Below are 19,272 nucleotides of genomic sequence, written 5' to 3'. Positions count from 1 at the left end.
TGAGACAACTCCAACACAACACTGACTGATCAACACAATGAAACCAGATTCAAGAAAACAAGCAAAGAGGGTTTGGAGAGCCGAAGGTCGATTTTTGGCTAATTATGGTATCCTGCCGCAAAGCACACAGGGTAATCATACCATCTTCACCATTGGACACAACAAAACGTGGATTTAATATTGAAGGCAGGTTAACGAACTCAATAAATTTTTGCAACGACATCATCACTGCATAACGAACAGCAGAGGGGGATACCAAATCATGAACAACAGTGAAGCAAATGCCTTAAACACAAACAATGAGCGGATATTCATTAAAAAAAATAAACTCAGGTGGTCTGGCCATGCAATACGTGCAGGAAAAGACAGATTACCGAAGAAGATGTTGCACAGAAGCGAAAAATGATCAAAAAGTAAGAGGTGGTCCGAAGAAAAGGAACAAAGACACCATCAAAAACAACCTCGCTCTGTTCAAGATGACAACAAAGAATGGGAAGACCAGGCAGCTTTCAGAACATGACACACTGTGATCAAAAGTGGAGTGGAAAATAGTTGGTTTCCATTAGCGGTGATATTATGACGTCAACTTTTTTTCGGAGATCGGAGATGGTTACGGAGATGGTTACGGAGGTTACGGAGGTTACAAAATCGGAGATGGTTACTGCCTGCGCATGGGCTTTCTGCATATACATGGGAAGTTTCACGAAGATCCGATGAAAACTCTGGATTGTGAAACAAAAAATGTCAAAAAATAGGAATGACGTCATAAAAATTGATATGATGTCATAGTGATGTATCATATGTGCGGTAATTAATCTCTGCTCATGCCCTGTTCGATTCCCGCAAACAGAATTCAAAAAGCTTGCCTAGTTTGAGATAATTTTTTCGGCGATTTCCATTCGCGGAGATATTTTGACGTCATAACTTTTTTCTAGGAGGAATATTCAAAATCGGAGATGGTTACTGTCTGCGCAGGGTATTTTTACATATGTATGCCAAGTTTCAGGAAGTTTCGATGAAAAATGTAGGCTGTGAAACAAAAAACAAAAAATGTCAAAAAATAGGAATGACGTCATAAAAATTGATATGATGTCATAGTGATGTATCATATGTGCGGTAATTAATCTCTGCTCATGCCCTGTTCGATTCCCGCAAACAGAATTCAAAAAGCTTGCCGAGTTCGAGATAATTTTTTTTGGCGATTTCCATTAGCGGAGATATTTTTACATCATAACTTTTTTTCTAGGAGGAATTTTCAAAATCGGAGATGGTTACTGTCTGCGCAGGGTATTTTTACATATGTATGCCAAGTTTCAGGAAGTTTCGATGAAAACTGTAGGCTGTGAAACAAAAAACAAAAAATGTCAAAAAACAGGAATGACATCATAAAAATTGATATGACGTCATAGTGATGTATCATGTGTGCGGTAATGAATCTCTGCTAATGCCCTGTTCGATTCCCATAAACAGAATTTAAAAAGCTTGCATAGTTTCGGAGATTTTTTTTTAGGAGATTTCCATTAGCGGAGATATTTTGACGTCATAACTTTTTTTCCTGGAGGAATTTTCAAATCGGAGATGGTTACTGTCTGCGCAGGGAATTTTTACATATATATGGCAAGTGTCAGGAAGTTTCGATGAAAACTGTAAGCTGTGAAACAAAAAAGTCCACAAGAACAACAACGTGAGTAAGACTTAGAGATCCTCCATGAGGATCTAAAAACCTCCCTAATCAAGATCAGCAAAATTCAGTCTTCAATGTTCATAGTGCAGAAAGACCTGCCATTTCGAGGAGGGCTCTAAATTCACCAGAGAACACAACATGTCGAAGCAAAGTCTGCAATCTTAGAAATTGAAGGACACCTACGATTGTAGTTGTTATTATTATCATGACAAGTGGAGTGCCCGCCCTACAGGCGATCTCGATTTCTCCCGAAAATAAAAACAACCCAAGTTACACATATGAAGCAAAAACATGTGCACTGCTAATGTGCATATATAATACATCGTGGTTATATAGCTCGGATAAATCTACTTGCAACCAGCCCCTTTCTTCCCAAAGGACGAAAGTGCCAAGATGGCGAAGATGTCTTTTCGTCAAAATTTCATGGAATTAAACAAAATTTGCACAGGCACAACTTCAGAGTGCTCTATTTAATTCCTGAAAGTTTCAGCTTCCTAGGTCAAATCATCTCATAGGAGTAGGTGAAACATACAACATACATACGACATACTTTTGCTCCATTACATGTCGATTTTGTTCCAAGCAAGTACTCACCCGGCCACGACAATAAAAAGGTCAAGGCGGTTCCAGGTGTCACCCAGGTAGCAGCGCTTCCCAAATACGCCCAGCGCCACCATCTTGATAACCATTTCCACCGCAAAGAAGGCGAATATGAAATCATCAAAACCCTGTGCATGGAGGTATGCATTGTCAGGAGTACTGCTGTATTCAAACAAAATGAACATTCACAAACCATATCCATACATACATTTATATATATATATATATACATTTATATATATATATATATATATATATATATATATATATATATATATATATATATATATATATATATATATATATATACACACTTCAAATGAACCCAAACCTCAGGGAAAATAAAAAAAATATTTCAGACAAAAATATTGAATCCAGGCAGTGTGGAGGCAACATACCGCTGCCTTGATTGATCACAATTTTTTTCATTTGCTCTTAAGAAATATATTTCCTCCCGTTTTGAGCCCTTGAAACCGGCACAATAATAAAATGCTTCCCTTTTCAATATTTTTTTATATCATGGTATTTTTCCCACAGGGTTCTGCACGTTGTTAATAATTATTGATTAGCGTGTGTCTGACTTCAAAAAAATGTTAATATTGGAGCCTGATTGGTGGGACTTTCAATAGTGAAGAGGATGGAAATGATCGGGAAACCGAACTCCAGTCTGGTCTTGAACAGCTGTTCATCAATGCGGTGAAAGTGATGAGGCTTGAGACCAGCCTCAATCATGAAGATCCTTCAAGCCTGCAATATTTCACTGCAAGAGATTTAACTGTTGTGTCATCATCTGCAAGCAGTTTAAGTGAGCAAGCGAATTATTATTCCCTCCCATCCTTGCTATAACTTCAAATTGATCATCTTTTTCTTTTTACTTCAAAAAAACACAAGGTTGAAGATAACTTAGTAAAAATAGGAATCCTTCAAAAAGTCGAAAAAGAAATTCTCCCAAGAACACAAAACTGCCCCAAGTACCATTCAAGTGCAGAGCTAATCCAATACAAAACAGGGACTTGCACAGAAGGAGGCTTTAAGAAGAAAAAAACATGTTCCATTGAGAGAGCAAAGATGATTGTGGAAAGTAGATGTCATTTGACGAAAGGATAGCTGGAAGGAAATTGTGAGATCCCCAAGGTGTAAGAACTTGCCATTTTGCAGAAAGTAATTTTGTTTCCCTTTGTCACAATGTAATTGTTGCCATTTTCTGGACGAAAAATAAAAAAAATAAAAAGAGGCCAATAATGGAGATTGATTACAATGCTTAAAGCAGACTTATCTGGTCAATATGAGCACGTAATTACAGATGGCCTGGACGATTAAATTGACAATTGCAATCACCAAGGGTCCAGACAGAAGTGCTGCATTAGCATAGCATTAGCATTGCGCTCGTAATGGTTTGGTGACTACAGTGCACATTTAAAAGTTTCTCGTGAACTGATGGACTGAAGTAGAGCATGAAGTTTCTTTCTTTACCAGCAATGGCGACCTATAAGGGGTGTTCAAAATTTTTTATACAAAACGATAGGCGACTCATGACAAGGAAAATGGCCACACCATTGTGTTGACAGAGTAGAGGATTCTAAACCAGTTGCCTTGACATAAACCTTTTGAACCCTGAGCTCCATGGACGTTTGGCTCCCCCACCCTGGGCTTCCGAAAGAAAAATTCAGCCGATCGCTGATTATGGAGGTTTGAATAGTGGCCGGTAAACTGGCCACTTGGGTGCATGGAGGTTTGAATAGTGGCCGGTAAATGGCCGCTCGGGTACCAAGGGTTAATCATACAGATGTAAAAAATTTGTGGCATCTTTGGAAAGAGTAAACCTGTGGACTGGTATCATAACCACGTAGATCCTTCCTCTAAATTAGTTGGGGATGGGTGTTCCAATGTTATCGGAATTTAAAAGGAAAGTAACGTCACGTTGATAAAACCGAGGATAGAAGGAAAATCTTTCGTGGAAATAGGACTTTCGGTTCTGGGTTTGAAGCAACAGCAGCTTCTCTTCAGGGTCTCCGCTGACTTTCTCAAAGTTAAGTTTCCGGTCGTTATTTGTCTCGTTTTAACTGTTTATTTTCTCACCGACATGTTTGCTGCGTGTTCCTAGTTCGGTTTTGTTTCAAAAATCATGCTATTTTGTGAGTTTTCGTCGACTTTATCTTATCGGGCTCCTTGAGGCCTACCCATCCTTCCCATCTTGGTGTACGATGATTTTATTTGTATTCCCTCCCTATAACCATCAATTCCTATTTTCCCCACTTTCCCACCCCCCCCTGTCTTTCCCTCCCAATTACATACCCTGTTTCTTGTCTGAAAAAATTTTAAAATAACAAAAAAAAAACCCTTTCTCCCTGCATACCCACAAGTACTGATTCTGATTCTTCTTCCTCCTCCTTTTGCCGGCACACCATCTTGCTTCTATTTGAGCTAACCCACTCTCACCATTACCTTCACAATTTCCTCCTACAACCCTCCATTCTCCAATCTCATGTAATTCTTCAAAAATCCATCAAAAAGAATAACAATTTCCCTTGTATCCTTCCAAACTATACACCTCCTGAAACCACATCTATATATATATATATATATATATATATATATATATATATATATATATCTCTCTCTCTCTCTCTCTCTCTCTCTCTCTCTCTCTCTCTCTCTCTCTCTCTCTCTCTCTCTCTCTCTCTCTCTCTCTCTCTCTCTCTCTCTCTCTCTCTCTCTCTCTCTCTCTCTCTCTCTCTCTCTCTCTCTCTCTCTCTCTCTCTCTCTCTCTCTTTCTCTTCATTGATCCATCAGCTTCACTCTGCGTTTACCATTCCAAATTCACCACACACCTCGACAATTTTACTTCAACTTTTCCTTTTCCGAATCTTACGCAATCCTTATTTTTTTTTTGAAAAATAGAAATAAATAAATTCACTTTTACCTATACACCTCCCGTAACCACGTGATCAGTTTCCACCCTCTGCGGTTACAGATCCAAACTCACCATTCACCTCACAATCTTTTCTTCAACCTTTCCTTCACCGAATCTTGTGCAACCTCTGTCAATAATAATAATAATAATAATAACAATAACAATAATACTCATAATAATAAAAACTATCTCTTATAATGCTTTATCTTCCTGTTTTACACGTGTGGGTCTCATTACTGTTTCATAATTCACGACTCTTCTTCTGTTTCAACAGACTGCTGTCAATTCGACCTTTCTTTCATACCTTGTCTAAAAAATCCAACTGTTCCAGCGTTTCTTCTCTCCATTCTCTTAATTTGCCTTTATTGCATCCCTCAAGTAATATCTTTAGTCGTATTTCTGAACCCAAACTTTAAAAACACCCCAGTTTGCTATGAATGTTCGCTTTCCTTCAATTGTAATTTTTTTTCCAACTTCAATGCCAATTCACCCCTCTCACCCCTCCCTCTCAAAGCAACCATCACACCTTTCCCCATCCAAGCTTCCCTCTCACCTTTCTCAAAAACTCCCCCCTCACCTTTTCTCCCTCAACTCTCCACACTCACCCTTCTCCCACCATTCACCCCCTCACTCATCCTTCTCAAAGTTGCCTTCCCTCTCATCCACAAAGCTGCCTCCTTCCCCTGCCCTCTGTCCTCCATCTCATCACTCTACGTCCTCAAATCCTCAACTGCCTTCTGCTCCCTCTCTTCTTACTCCCCACTCTACCTCAACCTCAACCACTCTACCTCAACCTCTTACACAACTCCACACTCTACCTCAACCCTCAACTGTGATGCTCACAGAGCCTTTTCTCCTCCTCATCCAGCTCCCTCCCCAAACTCTTCTGCAACCCCCCCCCCCCCCCACACTCTTTCAATCACTCTCCTTACCTCCCTCCCCCTCCTCCCTTGTTCTAGCCTCCCCCTCCCCTCCCCTCCCCTCCCCTCCCCTCCCCTGCACCCAAACCCTCCTCCCCTCCCTCTTCATTAACAGTGTGGACCTCAAATATCCGGAGCCATCGCACAAAATGGACAAATCTTTCCATACAGGTTGCTGCTAACAAACCAGACATAATCAGCCTCACAGAAACTTTCCTCCCTCAAGACGTGTCTGATTCCCTAGTATTTCTCCCTGATTACTCCCTCTTCTGGTATGACAGATCTCAGCCTCGTCCTGGTGGAGGAGTTGCTCTCTTCATCAAAGACTCTATTCCTCACTCTCTATGCACTGCCCTCACTCCCCCACACCCTCAGGAATACGTCTGGCTACGGCTTGCCCTCCACACCCACCTCATGTTTCCATGTGTGCTGTATCGTCCACCAAACAGTGATGACTCCATCTGCACCTCACTATCCGAAAAAATGGACCAACTTCTGTCCTCTCATCCAAACTCTCTCTTCCTCATATGTGGTGACTTCAATTGCCATCATGCGAGTTGGCTGGGTGGGTACCTCTCTCATCTGCCATGGCACTTCAGCAAAAGACTTCTGCGACTCATTGGGACTGACTCAATCGGTCAACTTCCCGACCCGGATCTCAACCAACGGTGCTCCATCTTTTCTGAATCTGATTTTGACAAATTTCCATGAAAATATCTGCTGTTCTTCCTTCGCTCCAATCGGTTCTTCTGGCCACGTGCTTGTCAAAGTGGACATCTCTCTGGCTGTTATTAGAGAACCACCTCAGCACCGTAAAGTCTGGCATTTCACTCAGGCCGTCTGGCAGGGTCTAGAAGCAGCCATCAAACTTCTAGACTGGCCTCCCATCCCTACTTTCTCCAACATCAACTCATCATGTGAATTCTTTTACAGATTTATCCCCTCTCGTCTTCAGTTGTCCTTCCCTTCCTCCCACCCATGGTTCCTTGCTTGTGGCGAGGCAGTTGTCCTGAAACAACTTGCCTTTGCTTCATGGAAAGCAAACCCAACTGAGGGTAATCTCAGTTCTTTCCACAAAGCTCGGAACAAGTGTGTATCTACCCTCAGGAGAGCCAGAAAACAACATCTTTCTAATCTCAAGTCTGAACTCTCAAACCTCTCTTCCTCCCCCAACTCCTGGTGGCGACGAATCAAATCTGTTTCTGGTGTATGTTCCCCCTCCATCCCCTTCCTTACTTCAAATGGCCACACTGCTGATACCACACGTGAAAAGGCTGAACGCCAAACTCGATGTTGGCATTTAAATCTTGTGTCCGAAACCCATCGCTTTCTGGACCCACCTTACCCAGTCACACCCAACTGTCCCTGGACTCTGTGTCCTTTTCTTCTGACAAAGTGGAGAGTTTGCTGTCAAACCTCAATTCAGCTTCCTCAACCGGTCCAGCCGGCATCAGCCCACGTGTCCTAAAAACCTGCTCCTCTGCTCTTGCGCACCCTCTATCTGTTCTATTCACCCTCTCATTTGCTCAAGGTCATCTGCCATCTGCTTGGAAATCAGCAAACATTACTGCCCTGCACAAAAAGGTACAAAAACAGATCCCTGCAACTACAGACTAATCAGCCTTCTCCCAATCATCAGCAAGGTTATGGAATCCATCATCGCTTCAGACATTACATCCTTCCTCTTCTCCAATGGCCTGATTTTCGATTATCAATTTGGTTTCAGACCAGGTCACTCTACCCTGAATATGCTGCTTCTGCTCTCCCAACAATGGATGGAGGTACTCAATGCCAGACATGAAATCAGAGCCATATCGCAAGACATATTGTGTGCTTTTGACACAGTCTGGCACCCTGCCCTGCTCACCAAACTCTCTTCCTATGGTATCCAAGGCCATCTCCACTCATGGCTGGCAGACTTCCTCTCCTGTTGCAGTCAACGTGTGGCCCGAAATGGAGTTCTTTCATCCCCTCTTCCTGTCCAGGCTGGAGTTCCTCAAGGTAGTGTTCTGGGCCCTGTTCTTTTACTGGTTTTCATCAATGATCTCTCTGACTCTCTGGAAAATCTTCTTTATCTCTTTGCTGATGACTCCACTCACTGTTGTACTATCTGTCATCCTTTGTACTCGCAAGCCGCAGCTCCTTCAATCTCTGCAGATCTGGATAAAATCACAAACTGGTCAAACACGTGGAACATGTCTTTCAATCCTGACAAATCTCACACTCTATGTCCCTCCGAAAGGACCGTTTAGAACCTCCCCCCCCCCCACTCCCTACCACCATCTACTTTCTCAACAATCTGCTGGAAGAAGTCCTTTCATTCAAGTTTCTGGGTCTCACGATCTGCAATAATCTTTCCTGGGAAAGCCATATTTCCAAGTTGGCCTCCAAAGACAGTGGCCGACTGGGAATCCTCCATCGTGCAAAGTCCTTCCTCGGCCAACCTGACCTCCTGACCACATGTAAAACTTTCGTCCGCAGCCTGATGTAGTACTGCTCTCCCCTCTGGGCTCATGATCCTGCCTCTCACCTTTCTTGGCTTCACCTTATGGAAACCAAGGCATTGAGGATCATTGGTATCTCCCGCAATGAGGCTGAGTCTTTGGGCCTCTCACGCTCTTACCGCAGGCAGGTTGGTGGTCTTTCTGTCTTCTACCATCTCCTCTCCGGTCTCACCCCCACCCCCCCTTTCTGCTCTGTCTGGAATATGTTCCCACCATATTTCCGCAGGGCACTCAAAGTCTGCCAACAACCCCCTTTTGGTAAAACTACCTAAATCACGAATCACTGCTCACCTTCACTCTTTCATTCCTCTTTTTTCCCGCCTTTGGAATAAACTCCCTCACTGTTCAATCGCATTCTTCCCTCTGGGCCTTCAAAACAGATGTTCACCACCACCTCTTATCTTCCCCCATCCAAAACCTCGATCTTTTCTACCCCCGTTAACCACCCCAAACCCACCTCCTTCAAATTCCCTGCATTCCTTCCTGAAAGTCCCTCTAATGTCCATCTTGTATCCCCCATGTTCCCTGCCCCATCCCTCTCCCTTCCACAGATGTCCGAAAGTCTCTCTTTCCCACTGTTTTGTCCTTCCCTCTCCCACCCCTCTTGTCTCATGCCCCCTTGTTGTGCGTTGTGTGTTAGCTCTCATACGAGCCTCGACAATGTCTACAAAAAAAATCTTATCGTGGTTTTCATCTCGGGATCTTCAAGATTTTAAGGTCCATCAACTACTGCTGACAGATGGAACACCCATCTTCACGTCGGTCCGATCCGAGGGACGAAACACACATTGGTAAATCACCCTACCTGTGAAACACCAGGATGACAGTTTATAAGTGGATCAAGATTCCAATCCTGCGTAAACAGCTTCGAGGTGAGTGTGCGTACGCCTCTGAGCCACCCTGCCAGCCCACGGTGTCATTGATACTCAGTTTTATTTAAGGCGTTCTACTGTTAAATATTCAATGGAGTCATTTGTTCCAAACATTTATCAATGTTGTTGAAAACTTCTTTATCACTAATCCCACAATGATTGTTTGCACCATTTCAAGGTCAATCCTCATATCCCATTACCTTGGTTCAGAGAAAGGACAAAACCTTCCTGTAATTTGAGACCATCAGTAGTATATCTCTGAATTGGGGCACCACCGATAACTGTAAATGCAAGGAACTAATATTTATTTTTAAACTCGGAACAATAGCACCCAATGGGTCAACAAACGTTTGTTTGAAATATATTTGGTTTTCTTATCCCAAATCGTTTCCTTCTTATTTTACAATTTTCTGCCCTTTCTCTCGTTTCTTCATTCATTCATATTTATCCATTCATTTGCTCGATGATTCTACATCAGCATCTCAATGCTATAAGTCATTTTCTTTGTTTTGCAGACTCATTATTTCCTCTTCTCCCCCACATTATTTTCTCGATGCAAACTACATGTGACGATTGATGGTAACCCCACCCAAGATGTTGCGCCTTCGACCTCTGACAATCATTCATGTCACCCATCGATTGCTCTAATACTGCTTCCTGAACCCCAGATAGATGTTTCACACCTCTCATTGACTTCTTATACTTGCTTCCATCATCTCTCCCCTCCATTGGAGTCCTCCGATTGACTTCACACTTTTGTTCCAAGGAAAAGTAATACACAATACATCCATCAGCTTCACAATGTTTCTCATGGCGATAAACTTACGCTTTCTCAGTTATACCACTTAATGTTGAACGCAGCAATGAGGTCACCTCTTGATCTCTTGATTTCCTTATGTGAGGATACAATTTCCAGCTGTTGGAGTCTTTCCTCAAGCATCTCATCTTGATTTGCAATCTGTGTAGTTGTTGCTTGTCGCTTTTCCCAGCTTTCTTCTCTTTGGCTTCCCAGCTCTGAATGTGCTTGATATAATGAGCTCGCCAGAAATGGTACACATATCTCCATTGTTTAGAGATTTTGGAGGCGCTTATTGTCTATATTCCTGAAGGGTGTGGTGAGCTATAAGGGCTATCTGTCGCTGAGTGATATATGCAATGTAGGTGTTAATACAATGCAGGAAAATATGATATGGTGCACAGGCAACAGGTGTGATTGGCCAAAGTAAACGTTTCGTTGTACACCCATGGATAAGCAAAACACCAGGCTTTTGCAGGAAATATGAAACAGATGAACGTATTTGTTGACGGGCAGAAATTTTCTTAATCCAAAGAAGCCTTGATGCAATTTTATGGAAATAACACTGTCAGTTGCTCATACTGTGGAGATGAATTACTAACAATGATTTCAGTGAAAAATTGCCAAATCGGTGTCCTTTCACAAGCCATGAGCAAAGCCAAGCTGAGTGAGATAGGTTTGTGTGGTGATGGTATTTATAAGAAATGAGTTTTATAATGGGAATATATATATATATATAAAAAAGAAAAGAAAAGAAAAGAAAAGAAAAGAAAAGAAAAGAAAAGAAAAGAAAAGAAAAGAAAAGAAAAGAAAAGAAAAGAAAAGAAAAGAAAAGAAAAGAGAGAGAGAGAGAGAGAGAGAGAGAGAGAGAGAGAGAGAGAGAGAGAGAGAGAGAGAGAGAGAGAGAGAGAGAGAGAGAGAGAGAGAGAGAGAGAGAGAGAGAGAGAGAGAGAGAGAGAGAGAGAGAGAGAGAGAGAGAGAGAGAGAGAATTTGTTGTTGGTTGTCATCTCTACATGCAGATTTCAGAAGGTGCAACAGATCGTTCTCCCAGGTATCGAAGTATCCACCTCCATTTTGGTAAAGGATCATGATTCATGGACCAAGGTGTGAAGTTTTCTTGTTCTCAAAGTTTTGTTCCGAGGGATTTTTGAGGATCATCACTCAGTCCCAGACAGCTTCCAACTGCAGTTCCTTTGAAGTCATGTTCCCAGGAATGTTTTTTTTTTTTAAAGGCCCGGTCACACCTTGACGTTTTAGCCAACGTATGCCGATTTTTGAATTTTTTTTCTAAAACGCTGGCACACATTGAATACGTTATGGGTAAGTTTTGATAACATTGAGAGCACGCTGAAAAACACTGCCATACGTCGTTGTACATTGGCTTTAAACGTTTTACTTTTTGGTTGTCCTCAAATTTTTTCATGCTTGAAATTTCACGACGTATGCCGGCGTATGACTCACACGTTCCGCTACGCTGGCCACAAGTTGTATGCACGGTCTGCGATCGTTGACAGACGTCAACACATGCTACTTGTAAGTTAATCATAAGTTGAGACACGCCGAGGTAATGTTTAGCGTACCCCAAACTTATTTCTAACCTATGATTAACGTGTTGTTGGCACGTTACGCGATCGTCGCCACACATCGATAGACGTTACTTTTAAGTTACTCATAGGCTGAAAGACGTCGGTATAATGGATAGTCCTTGCGTCAGCATCCACGGCCACGGCCAGGACACTTATTTGCAGCATTCTTCAAACTTTTCTTCGGCATGACGAGGATGTTCACACTTCGATGTCTAGCTTGGCTATGATTCCAATTGTCCATCGGCAGCGTCTATTTAAAATAGTCGAGTTTGAGCGTTTTAACACGTTCAGAAGAAACGCTTCAAATTTCAAAACCCCAGCGTCAAAAAACAAAGGCGAGTGACAGCAATTTAAATCGTTCATTTTAAACAATGAAACTAGCTGAGTGGTACCGTTTAAAAGTCGTTGAGTGTAAAAAAAATCCAATTGTTGAGCGCAAGTGTCTACTTTCAATAGTGGAGATGCAGCCATTTAAATCGTTGAGTTTATCATTTAAATCGTTAAATCGTTAAACGCAAGGACGATCCATCATAACCCACACCCTCCCCCTCACACTCACCTACTACTGCCAACATGAACAAACTACTACTAATACTAATACTGATACTGATCCTGATACTGATACTGTTACTGCTGACATGGACATCGACTCAAAAAGGACTTGAAAACACTGTTGGGTTCCCCTTTTATATTATGAGCAGCATTTTTATATACCAATTCCCAAAACCGCTGGGAACACGTCTTTATATGGCAGTTGTAAGCTAGAAACACGTTAATTCATTTTTTTTTGTCGACCGGAAGACGTCATTGGAATACGTCTACATACGTCGATGTGTGTTGGGACTACGTAAAGAATTGGTTCAAAGCACGTCAAACATAAGTTAGAAATAAGTTTCGCGTAAAAAAGACATTACCGCGACGTGTTTCGACTTATGAGTAGCTTATAAGTAGCGTTTGTGGACGTGTGTAAGCGTCCACATATCGTGTGTAAAACTTATCCCCATCGCATGCGGAACGTGTGTCATACGCCGAGTACGTCGTAAAATTTTGAACATGTTTAAAATTTCTTGACGTACTCTACTTACTACGACGTATGATAGCGTACTTTAGCGTTCTACTCACGTATACCAAACTTACTCATACCGTATTTGACGTGCCCCAACGTTTTAGACACATTTTTCCTAGGTCGGCATAAGCTGGCAAGATCGCCAAGATGTGACCGCGATGTTGACACTTCCATTTCTACGGCAGTTATGATTCGAATCGTTGTGCGGCAGCCTTTTAATAGGCTACTACGTCACGACATCGTCGTCGATGCGTGCAACGCGCTATGCCTAAGTTAGACTATCATTGGGCATAGGTTGTGTAGGCCAACAACAGGTTCAGCATTCGTTGGTATAAGTTATCTATAACACAACGAAACGTTCTGTGTCCGTTACCAATGCATTATACATAAGACCAAGTCGCTATGAATACGTCCGAATCTTTAAAAATAAAACATCAAAAGTTCAACGTAAGCCAGCGTTTTACATACATTTTAATACGTTGCCATCGCTGGCTAAAACGTCAAGGTGTGACCGGGCCTTAAGATTCATGGAACGTTCTTCTTTTCTTTATCAATCCCGTTGCTGCAACTATCACTGGTACAATTTCGGTGCTATTCAGCTTTCAAGATCTTTTGACTTCATTTTTTAGATCCTAATAGTTGGTCATTTTCTTGATTTCTGGGTTGCTTCGGCCAAACTCACTGGGTACTGACCTCAATTAGCAATGCCTTCTTTTCCTTTTTGGATCCGAGTACTATGTCTGGTTCGTTGTGCTTTTTTTCTATTTTCATGCTCGATGGGATCATGACTTCATACGTGAGCCTTACTTCCTTGTTTTCAATTATTGCTTTTGGTTAATGTTTTCATGAGTTTTCTGGAACTTAGATATTGAGACTTTTGCAGATGTGCTCGGGGATTACTCAACATACCTTGTTGTGCTTTTGTGTATACAGTTGCTCTGACATGAGTTTTTTTTACATCCAAATAAGAGGTGGTTCATACTTTGTGCTTCGACCTTGCAGAATCTAAACTTGCCCGATTGACTATGTCCCGCCATTTCCTTAAAGCCATTGGTGTGGTGACCCTGGTGTTTGGAATTTATGATTCGTTCTCCATCCCCAGTAAAGCTGACCTCTTCTTAACCATTCCAAAGGGCCTTCTTTGTCTATTCCCAATCTGTCCAACTTTTTTTCATACACTTACCTCCCTGATCTTTTGTCATTCTCCCAGTTGTTGCTGTGCAGTATATCTGTTGACATTTCCTTTTATATTTTTCTTTTGCCTTTTTTGCAGTCGTTGAGGCTGTATTCATTGTTGTTTTGGTTTCATGTGTGACATCCTCTATTCGCACCTGTTTTGGGAAATTCATTGCAACGTTGGTTAGAAATACCTTTCCTGACCAACTCCCTTTGTGTTTGCATCCAAATTTGATTCAGTAGTCTGTTGAACTTTTCACGTATAGTACTCAGCCAATCCGAGAGTTGTTATTATGTGCACTGGTTTGGGTTCCATCAGGCCGCTACCTCCTTGTCTTGGCAGATACATTCTCTCGCCACATTGATTTTTGTGGAACATTTTGTGGATGCCAAGGAGTTTCCTTGTTTTAACATCTAGTTTATTGATTTCTGCTTGTGGCCAGTTTACTTTTCCGCAACTGTATTGGAACACTGGTACTGCAAGTTGGTTTATGGCTTTGATTTTATTTCTTGGGAAGAGGTATGTTTTCAGTATCTGCTTCATTCTATGCAGGTTTTTTATTATCTCATATGCAGCCTTGTGGCTGCTGGATGCATCATTCCTGGGAGTATGGCTGTGCCACTGATACCACAGTGCTCCCTATCTCCAGTAAGATGGTACTCATTTTGCTGATCTCAGAAGGATGACAGGCTGAGTCAACCCACCTGGTGTTATTTAACGCCATGACAGGAGTTTGAACTCAAGACCTTAACATATTAAGCTCAGCCACCGTAACCGTTAAGCCAACACCAGACTTTTATACGCAGGTATTCCTTGCCAATTGCTTTGTGCACGTGTGAGTGTGAGTGTGAATCCTCACCTGAAGGATCTCACAGCGTCGAGAAGTACAGGTGATATCCTCGCAGGGTCGAAACATTCCAAGTGTGACGCAGTTCAGTAGAATGACCAACATACTGAGACGTTCAAACCATGTGTCACATGGTCAAGGAAGCAATTTCAAATGCTAGAGGGCATTGTGCTATTTTCATTGTGGAAAGTTTAGCATTGTATCTTAGAAACTAAACTTTAACTCAGATCTATAGCATTGTTCTCTTTGTCAATGTATGCAAATGGCACAACATTTTTGTGAAATTCATACGAAACCAACATCAAGAGCATGAGGAAACAGTGTCCTGTTATATTTTTCATAGCATTTCATATATACAGTATATATATTTTTCTATTTCACATTTGCCATCATTTGCTTCCATTTCTAAGGTATTTTCAAACCACTTACACACCAGCATACAGTTCCCGAATACTTCACCATTCTACGAGTATGTGCGCACAGTATCAGCGGCCATGCTGTATGGCAATTAGCATTTTCACAGGAACATGAGGTGGTGATGGCAAATGTGACAGCTCTTGATATGTGTGACATTACTACGTCATTGGAATGGAATGCAAGAAAGCAAGATGCATCTAAACTATCTACAAACTGTGATGCTCGCCACTAGTTGTGTGACAAAATGTCATTGTTATCAATGAGGAACTACGGAACAACATAAAACCTGTCGCCAAAAAAAGTTGTAACTGCGCTCATTCACAAAGTGCCATTTCAGCACCCAGTCTATGAAATCGCCCAGGATTTCAAGAATGACTAAGACTTCCAGAGCTCAGGGAAGTGAGGCCTACATATTCTATTTGTTTGAAGACACCGTGTGTGGTCAATTCATACTAGTCACCGTCATGCCCAAGGACATTGGACGAGCAGCATAGTCTCGACTGCAGAGGTAAGCTTCCGAGCCTGGTTTTGAATCCCGACCCAGCTATAAACTGTCATCCCAGTGTTTCACAGGCAGATTGATCCATCAATGTGTGTGTGTGTGTGTGTGTGTGTGTGTGTGTGTGTGTGTGTGTGTGTGTGTGTGTGTGTGTGTGTGTGTGTGTGCTGTTCTTGGATGAATGTTAAACTGGGTGTCCTTTTTGCTGGCATGAGTGGGCAAACATTAAAGATCCCACAGTGTCTTTTGTGATGAGTAAGTGATCTATTGCTGGCACCCTGAACAAATGACAAATTCCTGCTACAACTTTCAGAGCACTGCATCAGTGGTACTGCCATGCCGCTGCAAGAAGTGACGTTACCTGCAGTCTGTGCTGCATAAAAAAATGAAGAAGAAGAAGAAGAAGAAGGAGAAGGCCTGTGTACCCCTGAGAAGTATAGCGGGCTATACCACACGTCTTTTGACAAAGAGGGTTCCAAAATTTAGGTTTTCAATTAAAAATCTTATTCAACTCCCAATGAACAATGGCCAGTGTCAGCTTCAATGATTTCATTCAGATTCACCATTAACACCAAAAGTATAATTGACCTTGAAAGATTACTTTGGCACACTTAAAATTAATTTGGATCTGGATATGGGATAGCCCAATTTACTTCTCATGAGGGGCTCACTTGTTCTTCAAAGTTAATGGTTCGAACAGTTTCAAGCTGTGTTCCCATTAATAGTCATAAAGATAGCTCCACTTTATTGTTTTTTGCTATACAATTGCAGTCCCCTGTGGCATCGCTAACGATGTCATCAACACGAGGTAAAAGTCTGTAAATTGTATGTGTCCATGAAGGAAACTGCAAATTCATTGTGCTAAAAGGATTTTGTGTGCACATCTTATGAAGACCGATGACATGATAATACAAAACAAACCAGAGAGTTGGTGTCAAAGCCACCCAATGCTCGCCTGTTTATACATTTATCGTTTTTAAAAGACTAGTCTTGTCGAATAATATTTTTTATAAAGCATTGCAGTCAAGTCTGATCCAAATAATTTTAAAGCAATATATGTATCTGTATATTGTAATCAGTAAACTAGTACACATATTAAATGAATGGCAAGCGTCTAGTAGAAACAGGCGAGCATTGGGTGGCTGTGACACCATCTTAGGTTGAAATATAATTTTTTTTTTTTAATCATTTGTTAATTTCAACTTCACAACACCAATAATATACCCCAAAGGAACCACCATGCCAAATATCAGCATCTTAGTTCACATATTAAATGAATGGCAAGCTTCTAAAAAATAACTTGCACCAAAAACTTTAACGTTTATGTGCTACAAAAAAGTTAAGTTCAAAACAGGTCAAAAATTTTTCAAATTTGAAATTGCTTTTTAATTTCAACTGCACTACACCAATAGTATACCCCAAAGGAACCTCCATGCCAAATACCAGCATCCAAGTACACATATTAAATGAATGGCAAGCTTCTAAATAACTTGCACCAAAAACTTTAACATTTTCATGCTCACGCTGATGCTCACGCTCACGCTCACGCTCACGCCAGGGGCATCGCTATAGCTCTCTGTTCTTCCAACAGGCGAGCTAAAAATGTGTGCGTCTTCATATCATATCTTCCGACTCATTGACAAAAACAAAATAGAGGGCGGCGTCCAGGGATTGATGATGGTTCCCGGTGTAGCCAACTCATAATATGAGCCAATTGGTAGCACTTGAAGTTCTCCACACATGTTTTTTTTTCCGGCAGGAGAAAAATGAAATAATTGAACATTGGAAAAAAAGAATTGAAAATTAAATAATTGAATATGGGGGGGGGGGGATTGAAAAATTGAAAGAAAAGATCAAAATTATATGCAGTACTGAAATTGAAAATTGGGTGGTGGAGGGGGGGGGGATAATAATTGAAAATTAAACAATAAAAAAATCAAATAATGGAGAAATTATTCTTCAAAAAGCAAGACACCATGGGCACCAAGACAATACACTTCATGCATCCGTCTGAGATAAGCAATAAAAACACTCCTCGCTGTTTGTCCAAGTTCAAATTGAAATGGAACAAACAAACTGCACAAATGGTCAGATTGACAGTGCAATAGAGTATTGTGCTTTACAACAACATGAGACGACAGTTGGTCTCAAATCAACAGTTCCAAATCGGTTCAAAGCAGACACGGCTTGTTGACTGCGCCAGTTGGCCAAGCAATCATGGCAAGGAAACATTTAATTTTCCTTTCTCTCACGCTTCCACCTGACATTTGTTTACTGCCCACATGGCCATGTGCATTGCATCTAATTCATTTGTTGGTCAATGCATTTGTCCACCACCACCACCACCACCACCACCACCAGTTTTATCCACTCTGAGTACGAGCTCAGTTTTGTACATGGATTGGACGAACCCATTTCTCTTTTCAGTTTCAACTGCTTGGAAGTACAGTACAGTACAAGGCTATTCTTAAATTTATTGAACTCATGCAATCATTATATTTGTGGTTCAACTACAGCTGCTTACATAAAGCACAACGGGTACGTTGTGTGCTTTTAATGGATTTACAAGGACATTCTTTGACAATGGATGAATTATTATAGTATATGGGATTCCATCACAACATCATGAGGTATGTGCTCAGATGAGAACATCAAACAGATCAACCTGATTATTTCACCTCCACCAGGAAGTTTAGACCTTCTTCTTCCCATCATGCTTTATTATAAAGGATCCCTGCTGTTTTATAATATTTAACATGGTATCATTCGAAAGCTGATAATTAATTTACTTCGAACAAACAAGCTCAAATGAGCTAAGATCCTCGTCCTCTTCATGATGACGTCATAAAAAACGAATATGACGTCATTCTGATGTATCAGGTTTGCGATAAATTATCTGTGCTAATGCCTGGCTTGATTCCCGCAAACAAAATTCAAAAAGCTAGCCTAGTTTTGGAGATAATGGTATAGGCGATTTCCATTAGCAGTGATATTATGACGTCAACTTTTTTTCCAAGAGGAATTTTCAAAATCGGAGATGGTTACTGCCTCCACGTGGGCTTTCTGCATATACATGGCAAGTTTCACGAAGATCTGATGAAAACTCTGGGTTGTGAAACAAAAAATGTCAAAAAATAGGAATAACGTCACGAACATTGATATGACGTCATAGTGATGCACCATATGTGCGGTAATTCATCTCTGCTGATGCCCTGTTCGATTCCCGCAAACAAAATTCAAACAGCTAGCCTAGTTTCGGAGATAATGGTGTAGGCGATTTCCATTAGCGGTGATATTATGACGTCAACTTTTTTTCTCGGAAGATTTTCCAAAATCGGAGATGGTTACTGCCTGCGCGTGGGCTTTCTGCATATACATGGCAAGTTTCA

The 19,272-nt window shown here is 41.3% G+C and overlaps 1 protein-coding gene across 1 annotated transcript in view; it reads right to left on the bottom strand.

Annotated features, from left to right (window-relative positions):
- Nucleotides 1-18,176, bottom strand: part of LOC147025423 (voltage-dependent T-type calcium channel subunit alpha-1G-like) — a 347,934-nt gene extending 329,758 nt beyond the window's left edge. Inside the window, exons 1-2 of the mRNA XM_085886389.1 lie at nucleotides 14,980-18,176; nucleotides 2,279-2,412 (exon numbers count right to left, since the gene is read on the bottom strand). Coding sequence (XP_085742515.1) covers nucleotides 2,279-2,412; nucleotides 14,980-15,072 — 227 coding nt within the window. The 5' untranslated portion in view covers nucleotides 15,073-18,176. The remainder of the gene's footprint in view (nucleotides 1-2,278; nucleotides 2,413-14,979) is intronic.
- Between the last annotated feature and the right edge of the window lie 1,096 nt (nucleotides 18,177-19,272).

This window comes from Eptatretus burgeri, chromosome 6 (genome assembly GCF_056783735.1).
Source record: "Eptatretus burgeri isolate ZD-2024b chromosome 6, Ebu_testis_v1, whole genome shotgun sequence".
Classification (NCBI taxonomy): Eukaryota; Metazoa; Chordata; class Myxini; order Myxiniformes; family Myxinidae; genus Eptatretus; species Eptatretus burgeri.
Note: the sequence above shows the minus strand (reverse complement) of the source record. Positions and strands in the feature narration are given on the sequence as shown.